This window comes from Topomyia yanbarensis, chromosome 2 (genome assembly GCF_030247195.1).
Source record: "Topomyia yanbarensis strain Yona2022 chromosome 2, ASM3024719v1, whole genome shotgun sequence".
Classification (NCBI taxonomy): Eukaryota; Metazoa; Arthropoda; class Insecta; order Diptera; family Culicidae; genus Topomyia; species Topomyia yanbarensis.
This window is the reverse complement of record NC_080671.1, coordinates 262844904-262858813: the sequence shown is the minus strand read 5'-3', so window position 1 is coordinate 262858813 and position 13910 is coordinate 262844904. Positions and strand designations below refer to the sequence as shown.

The window sequence follows — 13910 nt, the reverse complement described above, 5'->3', positions numbered from 1 at the left end:
ATAAGTGGTTTTCGCTCAATATTGTGTAATTCTTGAGCCGAAGAGGATAGTCCTACTATCGCTGGAGGCCAGCTGTTGATGTTGTCCATGATAAATGATGGACCATTCCACCATAAATCGCTTTGAATGAGTTGGTCGGTGCTAAGTCCCCGCGAAATATGATCAGCTGGATTTTGGTCTGTTGGGACATGGCGCCATTGATGACCCTTTGTGAGCCGATTGATCTCGGCAACGCGGTTGGACACAAATACTCGCCAGGATGAAGGGGGAGAAAGTATCCAGTGCAACACAACTGCAGAATCTGTCCAGAAAGTGGTCTTGCCCGAAAATTGCGTTAACTGGCTGACAGTGTCGACAAGCTGGCTTCCAAGGACTGCGGCGCATAATTCCAAACGAGGAATTGATACAGAGCTGACAGGAGCCACTCTAGATTTAGCGATGAGCAGACGACTGTGAGAGCTTCCATTTGCATCGGTCGATATTATGTAGACGCAGCAGCCGTAGCCCTTTTCTGATGCATCGCAGAAGCAGTGCAGTGCGTATGATGAATCAACTGAGACCAGGACCCATCGAGTAATTTTTAACTCCTTCAACCTATCGATAGATGAACGGAACGCCAACCACCAGTCCCTTAGTTCGTCTGGAAGTGGCTCGTCCCATGCCAGTTCGCGCTTCCAAAGCTGCTGTATATATATTTTTGCGCTTGCAACAACCGGCCCGACAAGTCCCAGTGGGTCGAAGAGTTGGGATGTCTCAGATAGCACAATACGTTTTGTTACCGTCTTCAAGGGTGGGAGTGACGGTACCTTGAATCCAAACTGGTCCTGTTGAGGGAACCATAGTAATCCGAGAGTTTTTATGGATGAGCTGCGATCGAGTTCCAGCGCTGCTGAAGGTTCACGAAGCTCAGGCGGAATGTGCGCGAGAATTCCTGGTTCGTTTGCACACCATTGTCGAAGATTGAATCGCCCACACTTCAACATTTCGATGACTTGATTGCAGGTTTCGACGACGGAATTTAGGTTGTTTCCTCCAAAAAGCAAATTATCGACATAAAAGTTTGATCTCACCACGGGCGCGGCCAGTGGAAAACGTTCCTTTTCATCCTCGGCGATCTGATTCAATACCCTCGTTGCTTGAAATGGAGCAGCAGATGTACCGTACGTGACGGTTCGTAGCTGGTACAATTTTAACGGTTCCGACTCTGATTTCCTCCAAAGGATTTTCTGTAGAGATCTATCGTCCGGATGGATGAGAATTTGCCGAAACATTTTCTCAATGTCGGCGGACGCGACGTAGCGATGGAGACGAAAATTCAGCACAATCGATAGGAGGGTTGGCTGAACGGTTGGCCCAGTATGTAGAAGGTCATTGAGCGATATGTGGTTACTGCTTTTCGATGATCCATCGAAGACTACTCGGATCTTTGTTGTCGTGCTATCCGGACTGTGAACAGCATGATGGGGCAAGATAAACTGCGGTTTCGCGGCGCGGAATTCCACCTCCTCCATGTGCCCGAGCTGCTCGTAGTCGTTCATGAAGTGGGAGTAGTTCGAGTGCAGAACATGGTCTGCGCGAAAGCGACGCTCGAGCGAATTGAAACGGCGCTGGGCCGTTGACATGGTGTCGCCCAACAGTGGCAACTTTTCTTGACGAGTTGCATATCGAATGATGTAGCGACCATCCGAGGCTCTTGAGTGTGTTGATTGGAAATGGTCCTCGCACAATTGTTCCTCCTTAGTGAGCGCTTTTCAATGCTCGAATCCCTCAATTTCCCAAAATCTTTGCAGGTGAGCATCCAGTTGATCATCAACTGAGGCGACGTTGCACACCACAGGGGTCATTTGTCGCGAGCTGGACTTACCCGCTACGACATATCCGAGTGCTGTCTTCTGAAGAGTAGGACAACCGTTACCAAGATGAATCTGCTCTGGCTGAAGGAGCTTAATAAATAGCTCAGCCCCTATCAGCATATCAACACCGGCGGTAACGTGAAACTGTGGATCAGCAATTGGCAGGTGTTTCGACAGTTTCCAGTGGGCGATGTCTACTGTCCTGGCTGGCAAGACGTGCGTCAGCTTAGGCAGCACGAGACAGTCTAATTGAAAGCTGAATGTTCCGAAACGAGAAACAATATTCACTACAGCACTATTGCGAACATTCACGATAGACTGCCCTACTCCACTTACAGGTTGGTTGATCTTGGTGCGCTTTAGGCATAGTTTTTGACAAAGCGATTCCGAAATACAATTCGGTTGCGATCCACTGTCCAATAATGCACGGGCAAAGTGGAATGATCCATGCACATCTTGTACCTTGATGAGTGCGGTAGGTAGAAATACAGTGAATTCGGAAGCAGGAACAGAAGGAACAATTGTCTGGCAGGTTGGAGGAGGCGATAGTACGAAATTTTCCGACACCGACGTCTGGGAAGGCGCGAAAACCGACGGCGGCGAGGACGACGACGAGTTCAACGAAAACGATTGTAACGAAACGGGGGAAGATTGCGAATGAGCAGATCGGACTTGGCCCGACTCGTGACTGGAACTACCTGTTTTGTGAGTTCCAGTGGGAATTTGTCGATGACCAGACCCGGACGTTGATGGGTGCGACGGGGCTGGACCGAGATGAAGAAGTGTATGGTGTTTTTGGTTGCAATGCTTGCAGACGCCTCCAGTGCAATTTTTAGCGAAGTGTTGCCCTTTCAGGCAATTGATACAGATACCGTGTCTCTTCACTACATCGAATCGTTATTGAGGAGAAAATCCACGAAAAACATCACACTGAAACAGCAAATGAGCGTGATTGCATGCCACACATTTGGCGACGTGTTCAGAGGTGGTAACATGCGAAAAGGTGCGAACTTTCGTTTGCTTTACATCCACAGCGGTATTCGTGTTTTGGTGGGAGAGCTTAAGAGACTGCAGCATTCTAGCGCGCTTGTGAATGAAATCAACGAGATCTTTGTAGTTTGGCCTTTCTGCCTCTGAACATTCGGACTCCCATTCTCGTTGAGAGCTTGGGTCCAAACGACTGCTCAGAAGTTCCACTATCACTGAATTCCAGTGGTTCTTCTCGTCTTCAAGAGTGTCCAAAATTTGGATGTGCCTTTCAAAATTGTTAAAAAGGAATGTTAAAAAGTGCCGACACATGTTGTTTCACAAGCAGATTTGTATTATCGAAGCGATCGGTAATAAGTTTCCATGCAATCGGATAATTGTTGCCCGATGTTTGAATGGATTGAATTATCCGAGCTGCATCACCCTTAAGTGAAGCGCGAAGGTAATGCAGCTTCTGGATATTCGGCAACGTTGGATTCTTATGGATCATTGAGTCGAAAACATCGTGGAAGTTCGACCAATCCTCAATGTTTCCATTAAATTCGGGGATTTTAATCTCCGGCAGGCGGACCCCAATCACCTGAGGTGGCGCCATGTGTGCCGGTGAAGCTAACGGGCTGGGAGGTGCAGGGGGTATCTTACTCGATAACGATCCTTTTAATTGAAAGAATAGACTTTGAAATTCGGATCGTCCCTCGGAAAAGACCGGCTCACCTACTCGAAGGGAATCAATCTCATTTTCTACTTCTTCGAACTCCTCCCAAAGCGCATCGAGTTTTTGTAAACGGAAGGGAATTTCATTAGCTTGTACCGCCGTATAATTTTCATCAAAGTCCTGAATTAATTTGGCCGAACCAAGTATGTTGGTGCGCCGAACATACAATAATTTATTGTGCTTTGACTTTTTGGTCATTGAACGTGACATCATTATCGTGATTCACTTCCACGTGGTTTAGATTATAATAAAGCGTACCCACCTGCCTTTTAGCTTCAACTTAACCTCACCCGTTTACCAACGTGTCCAACGAGTCTCGGCAGTTCCAGATTGTAACCACTGCCCGAGATGAATTTCCAGAAGAGCTTTCCAAATTCGGTAACGACCGATGCAGGTGCTGCTGAAAGTCCTCCCAGAAATCGAAGAAACAAAAGATGGACCGTTGGTGTGTGCAGGTGACGCTTCTAAAGATGACGCTGCTATTGTCTCGATGAGGCCGGTGGAAATCTTAGAAAGTTCGATGATCCTTGCGGGAAAACGACTGCTATTCTCAACTCCCGGGTTTCGGCACCATTTGATGGTTACGTAATGCGACGAGCCGTAGAAATTAACTATGTAAAAAGACAATCGTGTCTGTCGCGGTAGCACGTGGAATGATGCCGCATACGGATCTGTGACGGCGTAAAGAAAATCGACCGTACTGTTCGAGATAATAATTTTAACTGTTTTATTCGTGCTTCGTTTAACAATAGGATGCCAATTGCTACCAAAGTTGCATGTGTGTTTGTGTTTGATCACGATAAGCGAAATCAGTGATAATTTTATAGCAAGATTTAAATTTAATGTAGCATGCTCAATTCTAGGATAGGATATTGTGTTTACATTTAATTCATATATAGATTTGCAGTTCATTGAAAATTATACACTCAAAATAATCCACACGTTAATGCTACGTGAAAACATATGTGGTTTTCATCCATCGCACTTTTCAGTTAACACTTACGTGGATCACAGGTAAAGCAAAATGAACTCATGAACTTCATAGGAGTTTTTTTCGTAATACTTACGTGACTTTTCACGTAGCATCTACAAGATATTTTAATAGAACCTACATGATGTTACTGTAATATTTATTAAAAAACACGGTGAACTTATTCCACTAGTGTTTCACATAATACTTACGTGATTTTTCCGGTAACTTTTACGAAGTATTTTTATAGAAGTTACATTTTGTACGTGTAAATTTTATCAATGAATATATGAAAAGTATGTGTTTTTGTAGTAAAATTTACCTTTTGTGATATGTGAAAATTTATTGAGTTATTTATTATTCTGGTTGCAGTTGAAAATCGAAATATAATACTTAATACGCATTTCATTCATCTCCTATTTTCACCATGCGCACTAGTGAGCATTGTTTTCATGCGAATAATACTCACTAGTTCCTCCTCAGTGCGCACGCTGTAAGTAGTATATAAATGAAAAGTGCAAGTACAATATTTCGATTTTCAACTGCAAAAATAACTGCATTATTTTCCAATTAATTTATAAATTGTAAAATTCTTATTGGAAAATTGTTCAACTAATAGACCTAAATAATGTAAAAAAGACATTAAACTAGCATATAAAACTTTATTATAACATTTATTCTCCCTAAATAAATAGCATTGTGTTTACACTATTTTATTGAACAATATATTATATCAACAAGGCTATCTTTAAATCCATATACAATGCTATCCATGAATAGGTTCACTGTTAAGACCATTTCTGACATAATTCAGATTAATAGTATACAGAGGTAAAAACGTTTTAGTAATTTATTGCCAACAAAAGTCAATATAACGGTAAAACATGTTTGTTTCGAAATGTTAATGTATGATAGTTTATCTCTATATGTTTTTCAAAATTATTCCTATATTCTTTTGGCTGTTTCAGACTCCTCGCAAAACGAGTATTTTGAATCTTTCGTACATCGTTATTGTTAATAATTGGTTTCCATTGATCTTTTTTTCGCCCTATAAATTGTACGCTAGCATGTTGCCTAAAACACAACTCACCGTCACTGCCGCGGTTCTCTAAATTTTCTCTTGCAATGATAAGCCCACCATTGTAATTCCGGCGTATTCGTAACCCGGTACATTACCAATACCGCGCTCGTCTTCTAACTACTGTCCCCGATCCTCTACATATCAATTGGATCTTAACACAGTAACTCCGGTATCAGTGACAATCTGGAGTTTTCCAAGAATGCGTCGGTTGACAACAATAGCTGATTCAAACTGCGTCTCGGTATCCCGTTTCAGTAGATGAATGATGCATATCAAAATGCTCTCTATTCTTAGTTGAAGTCTGGGATATCTAGAAGAATGAAAAGACAGTGATTATTGCGCAAATACCAAACAATAACAATTTCGAATTAAATCGCATAAAATTTAGTTTGACATTCTAATAAATCACAACCAATAAATAACTAAACTAACTAAAATCAAGCTGTGCCGAATGCATTATTTTAGTGTTATTCGAGTATTACAATTCTGCTCATTGCTCATTGATCAATAGAAAAAAATATAATTTAAGTTTAAATTCTTTTAGAGCACTGTGCTGTATGAAAAACAAATCGTGTGCCTCGACAGTCAGTACAAAATAAAACCTGTTTTAATCCACCTAGCGATGTAATTGTACCTTTTTCATTTAGCCAATAACTGGTTGTTTAATATAATTGTGAAAATGTATTCATCTAAAGACAATATGATCTTAGCAATATGTACGAGAGTCTCTCGCGATCAATTTCCGATAATTCGAAACGAGCAATTTAAACTCCGAACAGCTGGCCATCGGGAGTATTGATTCATATTAACACTTCCATGATCATTTCCAAAGTTTGCAGTACAAAGCAAGCGTACAAAAAGTATAAAAGATATCCCAAATGAATGTGAAGAAATTCACTGTGAAATGATAATGACAAGTTGGCATCTCAACTCTTCCTATTAGACACGTTTCCATAATTAGTTAAATGCCAAATTGCAAACGACATGTTTATTATGGGTAATAAATATAATAAACCCAACGACAATTTATCCTTTACGGCTGTTGTACAACTGCCAGAAAAAACCTAAAACGTTGGTACACAATCGAGAATAGCGCATCAGAAAAGAGGGGCCGGCATAGCGTAGTTGGTAAATCAATTGCCTTGTACGCAGCTCACCTGGGTTCAAGTCCCAACCCCGCACATAAGGTTAGAGATTTTTCTAACCCGAAGAGGTGATCTATAATCAAAACAAAAAAAGAATCAGAAAAGATGACTATATGACTATAACTGCGCAACCAAAAGTCAAATCTGGATGAAATTCAACAGCAGTTAATGGGACTATTGTATTTATCATTTGAAGGCAAGTTTGTAAAAATCAGTCAAGAATTTCCTGATAAATAGGTGTGACATTAACTTTGGAACTTGGCAAGTTCCCCGGGGTTTTCAAAAACCGTCATAGGTGGCCAATATAGTCAAAGCTACTTTGATTGGTCTTTAGTGAATTTGCAGACCACACCCTTCAACCCGTAACTCCGGAACCGGAGGTAGGATCGATCGGTTCAGCCATCACTGAGAAAATTGAGTGACATTTTTTGACAAACATACACATAGACATTTAGCGGTCTAGCCGAACTGAATTGAATGGTATATAGTTAACTTGGATGCTTATGCTACAGAATTTGCAAAGTTAAATGCAGATGAAGCACTCTGATAGTCGACACTAATCGGACAAAGCATGAATACTTATTAATTCGAGAATTAATTATGGAAAGACGTCTTGTAATACAGTGGAGACCCGTTTTTATCAGCCCCTCGATGAATTTTAGGCTGATAAAACGGGGACATATATTTTTCTTTCTTTCTAATAAACAGAAGCTCTTATAGTACTTTTCCTTAGTCCCTAGATATAGCCTCATAACCCTTTTTGATTATTTAGTTTGAATTTCCTTTAAAGAGGTCTGACAGAGCAAAATTTAAAAAAAATCAAAATGTTTATTTTTCCATCTTTCGGATCTCTAAAATAAGAAAAATATGCTCAATAAAGGATTTACTCGAATTCAACTTGGTTCGTCTGCTAGAGCCCATCAAACTACTAACTATCAATTTTCATATGATGCTGACAAAATCGGGTCAAAAAGCTGGCAAAATCGGGGGGCTGATAAAATCGGGTCTTCACTGTATTACAAGTGTTTTTTCTAAAGATAGATTACAAGTGTTTTTTCTAAAGATAAGTGTTATACCTAAAACGAAACCACAGCTAAGCTCAACCGAATTAAAGCTATCTTGAACACACAAGTAATAAAATTGCCGATTAAAATCAACAAACAATATGCGAGTTGATTGGTGAAAGTCATAGTAAGAATCCGCAAGAACCGAATTGACGATAATGTAATCGGTTCTGATTGGTGTCCATCGCCAACTTTTGGCAAAACAAATATCATGAAATATGTGAAAGAATCAATTTATCGGTCAATCGGTCAAGAATTCGCTGGGAAATAAGCGTGACATTAACTTGGAACTTGGCATGCTCCCCGGGGGCATCAAGAATCGTCATAGGCGGCCAATGTGGTCAAAGCTACTTTTATTGGTCATTAGTGATCTAGACCAGCAAATCCAACTAATGTTACACCCATTCTAATATGTACTACATCGTTTGTGCATCATGGTGGTACCAGTTTATATGCAAATTTGCTATGTGATCGCACTCATCAAGCCGTAACTCCGGAACCGGAAGTCCGATCGACAAAAAATTCAATAGCAGCTTATGGGAGCTTATACCGTTCATTTGAAACTAAATTTGAGCTATTTGGTTCAGCCATCTCCGAGAAAAGTGAGTGAGATTAGAAAATATATACACACATACAGACATTTGCCGATCTCGACGAACTGAGTCGGATGGTGTATGAGGCTCGGCCCTCCGGGCCTCTGCTAATAAGCCGACTTTCCGAGTAATTGCATATCCTTTCTTTTGTACCGTGTAAGTCCCCGACACTTGCTTACGGATCGTCTCTATATCATGGGAATAAAACGCGAACGATAACAATTAAAACAAACTATATTTTATCGAACACATTAAAAGCACGGTACAACTTTATACAGGACGTAAACAAACTGAAACTGACAACCACAAAAACATTTCATTGATGCGCTTATCAGGCATCACACATTGACAGCTATGCTGCCGAGTTAGAGCCTAGCGCTGAACGGGGTACTAATTAATACACTGCGATAGGGTTGTCCTCAACATCTCCCCTCTTAATAAAGGTGGTACGGATCAAACCTGTTCGGCGGTCTTCGGGTTCGTGAAGAACGTCTAGGTAGATTTACCACGGATTCGACTTCGATGGCGGATTCGAATTCAGTTGATGTTGATGTTGTTGATGTCGATGACGTTGATGGGAAAGCCGAGACTTCCTGCTGTGGTGTAGACGACGCAAGCGCCGGCACTGAACCTAGCAAGGTATGCTCGGGACTGGAGACAGGTGATAATTCAGATCCGCTCGCAACAAGGGACGGTGCTGGCGTGCCAGAAGATTGATTTGGTAGATTCCAGGCACCCAACAGGATGTCGAGCGGTAACGAATACTGACGAGAGGTGGCTTGATTGGCAGGTTGCTTTGGTATCGAGTCGACAGCTAGGCGACTCCGGAGTTGGTTGATATGGGAACGCAGCATTCGGCGATCATCGATCCATACGTTATACATCACGTCTCCTATTTTTTCGATGATTGTTCCAGGAGCCCACTTCCAACCGTTACGGCCATAAAGCTTAGCGTAAACCGAATCGTTCCGGCTGAAGAACCTCGGTTTTGTGTGATCGTCCGACGGTGCCACTGGAGTTCGTACCGTTGGGGGACGTAGTAGCTCGAGACAGGTGCGTATTTTGCGACCAAACATGACCTCGGACGGCGACTTTTGGTCTGGCAGTGCCCGGTTGGGTGTACTTCGGTACGTTAACAGGAATATGTCTAACGCTTGCTGTATCGATCCTCTCCCCTCTCGAATTTTTGTAACAGCCCTTTTGAACGTGTCAACAAATCGTTCAGCTTGGCCATTTGATTGTGGATGAAACGGAGCAGTTGTGAGGTGTTCGATGCCGTTTGAGGCGCAGAAATCTGCGAATTCAGCGCTCGTGAATTGGGTTCCGTTGTCGCTGACTAGTGTAACAGGCATACCCAACCGAGCAAACAACCCACCGAGAATGCTGATGGTTGCCGCCGAGGTTATACGGGACGTTTGAATGATTTCTGGCCACTTGGAGAAGGAGTCGACGGCGATCAGGTAATATTCGCCTTCGATTGGACCGGCGTAATCCACGTGGACGCGCTGCCACGGAGCGGTCTGCTTAGGCCACGGCACCGGTGAAGAGTGAGGAGGTGACCTGGCTACGGCCGCACAGTGTTGGCATGCCTTGACGAAGTTGACGATGTCAGCATCCAAACTGGGCCAATACACGTAGCTTCGAGCGAGGGCCTTCATACGCTGCATACCAGGATGGCCACAATGGAGCTGTTCGAGGCATCGCTTGCGATGGAGCGACGGGATGACGAGCCGTTCGGCAAACATGATGCACCCATCTACCACGGAGAGTGATTCCTGTCTGGCATGGAATCGCTGGATGTCGGATTCTGAATGTTCAGATTGCGGCCAACCGTGCTGAATGTGATGGTAGACTTTTCGGAGCAGTGGATCTGCTTGGGTGCTTTGTGCGACGGCTCTGAAATTGAGAGGCAAAGCTTTAACTGTATGAGATACTACCGACCTGAGGTCCTCTTCCAGGTTGATGCTGGCGATGATATTGTCCTCATCGGGTTTGACGTGCTGGTTGATCAACCTCGAGAGTAAGTCTGCGTCGCCGAACTTGTGGGTGGGCACGTACTCGATGTCAAAATCGTAGAGCAGTAGATTGAGCGCAAATCGTTGGAGGCGGTTGGCTGTGTAGACCGGTATTCCCTTTTTAGAACCAAAGATACGGAGCAAAGGCTGGTGGTCGGTTTTCAAACGAAAGTGCCGTCCGAAGAGCATTTTGTGAAACTTCGTGACGGCGAAGACGATAGCTAAACCTTCACGATCCGGTTGGCTGTAGCCTTGTTCAGCTTTTGTGAGTGCTCTGGAAGCATGTTGGACGACTTTGATTGTGCCGTCGGGGAACTTGTGGCTAATCGTTGCTCCGAGCCCAACGGAAGAAGCGTCGGCAGAGACAATGATCTCCCGCTTCGGATCATAATGTGTGAGAAGTAGATCCGAGGAGAGTATTTGTTTGAAGTGCTCGAACGCTCTCTGGCACTCATCAGTCCACTGGAACTTCGCATCGTCCTTGAGAAGGTTGTCCAGCGGATATCGTAACTTGCGCATATTGGGAACAAACTTGCCGTAGTAGTTGATAGCCCCCAAAAATGATCGCACACCAGATACATCGGTTGGAGGCGGCAGCTTGGTTATCACTTCGATTTTGGCGGGATCTGGACGTAATCCGCGACTGTCGACAATATGACCCACATACTGCACTTGCTGCTTGCGGAAGGTGCATTTATCGACTCGAATGGTGAACCCGAAATCCTGAATTCGTTTTAGAACAGCCCGCAAATTGCGATCGTGGTCTTCTTCAGTTTTTCCGCCGACGATGACGTCATCGAGGTAGCCACACGTGCACTGCAGACCGGCTAGCATTGTATCGATGAGCTGCTGGAAGGCACCAGGTGCGATCTTCACACCTGGCGGGAGGCGGTTGTAGGAGTAGAGGCCACGATGCGTATTGATGGTTAGCAACTTACGGTACTGTTCGTCGACTTCCACCTGCAAGAAAGCGTCGGACAAATCGATCTGGCTGAACACCTTACAGTTAGTCAGCTTGGCGAAGATATCGTCCGGTAGGGGAAGTGGATACTGATTTGGTTGGAGCGCAGCGTTAAGCCCCGTGGAATAGTCTCCACAAATTCGAATGGAACCATTGGCTTTACGGACGACAACGATCGGAGCAGCCCACTCCGAATATTCGACTGGGGTGATGATATTCAAATTTTCCAGTCGGTCGAGTTCCTGGTCAACGGCATCATACATCGCGTACGCAACCGGGCGCTTAGGGCAGAAGACGGGTCGAACACTTTTTTTCAGCTCCAACTTCACTTTAGTTTTGCTGCACAAACCGAGCTGATCGGTGAACACGTTTGGAAAAATCGATTGCAGTGCAGCGGGTGCCGCAGGAGAGCCTGACACGTGACAGCAGAAGGTGTCCATGGGCACGGACCAAAGGTTGAAACTCTCGACTAAATCGGAACCGAGTAGATGTAGTTGTTTCTCGGTAACACGGATCAGATCACGTCGTGTACTTTCTCCGATTGTAACGTCACACTCGAATTCCCCATCGAGTGGCAAAATGTTACCAGATGCTGTCTTCGCTTTGACTGTTGCTGGCAAAAGCGCAGGGCTACCGAGTTTCTGCCAACTCTCCCTGCTGATGACAGTGATGTCAGATGCAGTGTCAAGTTGCAGTCGAATATCCGTTCCAGATAGGCCAACAGATACAAATCTGCGTCGCTGCTCCACGCTGCATACATCGACCACCACCACTTTGGCTGAGACGTCTCGCTTCTTACGTCTGCTTCCAGGTTTCCGAAACTTTGCACTGTCGCAGTACCCTTCACGATGTCCGACTTGGCTGCAATCGGAGCACTTATGGTTGTCGTAACTACAGTCTCGGACGAAATGTAATGCACCGCAAAGCCAACAAGGATAACTTGGCTTCCTTCCGGTAGCACTTGAAGACAGTTGTGGTGACTCTCGGTCACGCTCGCCTAATCGCTTCCCACCAAACTTCTGTATCGCTTGCACTTGGTTGTATGGTGCTGCAGACTCAATCATCGCACTGTCGTGTTTGAGGTTGTACAGACGCTGACACTCCTCGGAGAGCTGCTCCAATGTAACGTCGTTATTGTCCTCAATTTTTGTAAGGAGACGGGTACGAATCTCGACGTCATTCTCCGATTTCAGACCACACACGTATACTAAGCATTTGAACTGTTCTTCCGTGAGCTTTCCCAGTTCAAATTCTACGCAAGCCTTGTTTACCCTACACGCGAACGCCACATGATCCTCAGTAGGATTCTTCGCGATTTGCAGACATCGGTATCGACGACTGATAACCGACTCTTTCGCTCCAAACAGGCTCTTGAGTTTGTCAACTGTCTGTGCGAAACTAAAATGCTTGGGAAACTTTGGTAAAATGAAGCTTACGTACCTCTCATGCTCTGCTAAACCCAACTTTCGCATTAGGAGACGAACTTTTGCCTCGTCATCCAGCCTAGCAGCATCCTTCTCGAAAAGATCGTCGTATCTAGAGTACCACACTGCGAAAGTGGCATTACTTTCGATCTCATACCGGAATTCCTTGATATTGCTTGCCAAGGAGTCAAGGATCTGTTCCGGGTTCGGTGGTACTTGCACGTTTATTGACGATGCAATAGTACGAAAAAACTGTTGTTGCTGCTCGTCGGACTGTTGCTGCCGCTGTACCAGCTGAGCCATAAGCTGTTGGTGTTGGAGCTGGCTTTGAGCAAACTGCTGTTGGCTTTGAGCAATCGTCTGTTGCATCATCTGCATTATTTGCATGAGCATATCATTACTGACCTGGGGTTGCGATTGGTGGGGCGGAATGTTTGTAAACAGCTGCTGCTGAGCTGCAGAAACGGGAATGAACGGCTGCTGTTGCTGGTGTGTAGTCACAACGGGAGCGAAAAATTGCTGCTGCTGGTGGGCCGCTGGTGCGGGATTAATCTGCTGATTCAACTGCTGCCGTTGATTTAACAGTCCTGGGGGGTCAACACCATTTTGTCCGTTCAACTCACTACCGTCATCAGCCATCGCACTCCACTTTCTTTTCTTCCGCGCGGGTGACGGAATGTTGGGTTAGTTTTGTTTATCGGCGAATAAAAACTACCCACACTCGCGAATTCTCGTCGCCACTTTTGTACCGTGTAAGTCCCCGACACTTGCTTACGGATCGTCTCTATATCATGGGAATAAAACGCGAACGATAACAATTAAAACAAACTATATTTTATCGAACACATTAAAAGCACGGTACAACTTTATACAGGACGTAAACAAACTGAAACTGACAACCACAAAAACATTTCATTGATGCGCTTATCAGGCATCACACATTGACAGCTATGCTGCCGAGTTAGAGCCTAGCGCTGAACGGGGTACTAATTAATACACTGCGATAGGGTTGTCCTCAACACTTTCTATTGAGAAAGGCAAAAATCACATTTTATATAACATCATTCTCTCGCTTTGGACCCATCTGCTGATTGTTTGACTG

General features: G+C 44.3%; 1 protein-coding gene, 1 long non-coding RNA gene and 1 pseudogene across 2 annotated transcripts in view; all 3 read right to left on the bottom strand.

The window, feature by feature from the left end:
• Positions 1 to 5167: 5167 nt before the first annotated feature.
• LOC131680306 (poly [ADP-ribose] polymerase tankyrase-like) overlaps positions 5168 to 13910 on the bottom strand; it is a 13210-nt pseudogene continuing 4467 nt past the window's right edge.
• LOC131683109 (uncharacterized) overlaps positions 6635 to 13910 on the bottom strand; it is an 8381-nt gene continuing 1105 nt past the window's right edge. Inside the window, exons 2-3 of the long non-coding RNA XR_009304368.1 lie at positions 6764 to 6824; positions 6635 to 6670 (exon numbers count right to left, since the gene is read on the bottom strand). This is a non-coding gene — a long non-coding RNA (uncharacterized LOC131683109). The remainder of the gene's footprint in view (positions 6671 to 6763; positions 6825 to 13910) is intronic.
• Positions 6884 to 12941, bottom strand: LOC131683106 (uncharacterized protein K02A2.6-like). Its single transcript, XM_058964925.1, has one exon. The coding sequence runs from the start codon at positions 12854 to 12856 to the stop codon at positions 8843 to 8845; it is 4014 nt and encodes a 1337-aa protein (XP_058820908.1). The 5' UTR covers positions 12857 to 12941; the 3' UTR covers positions 6884 to 8842.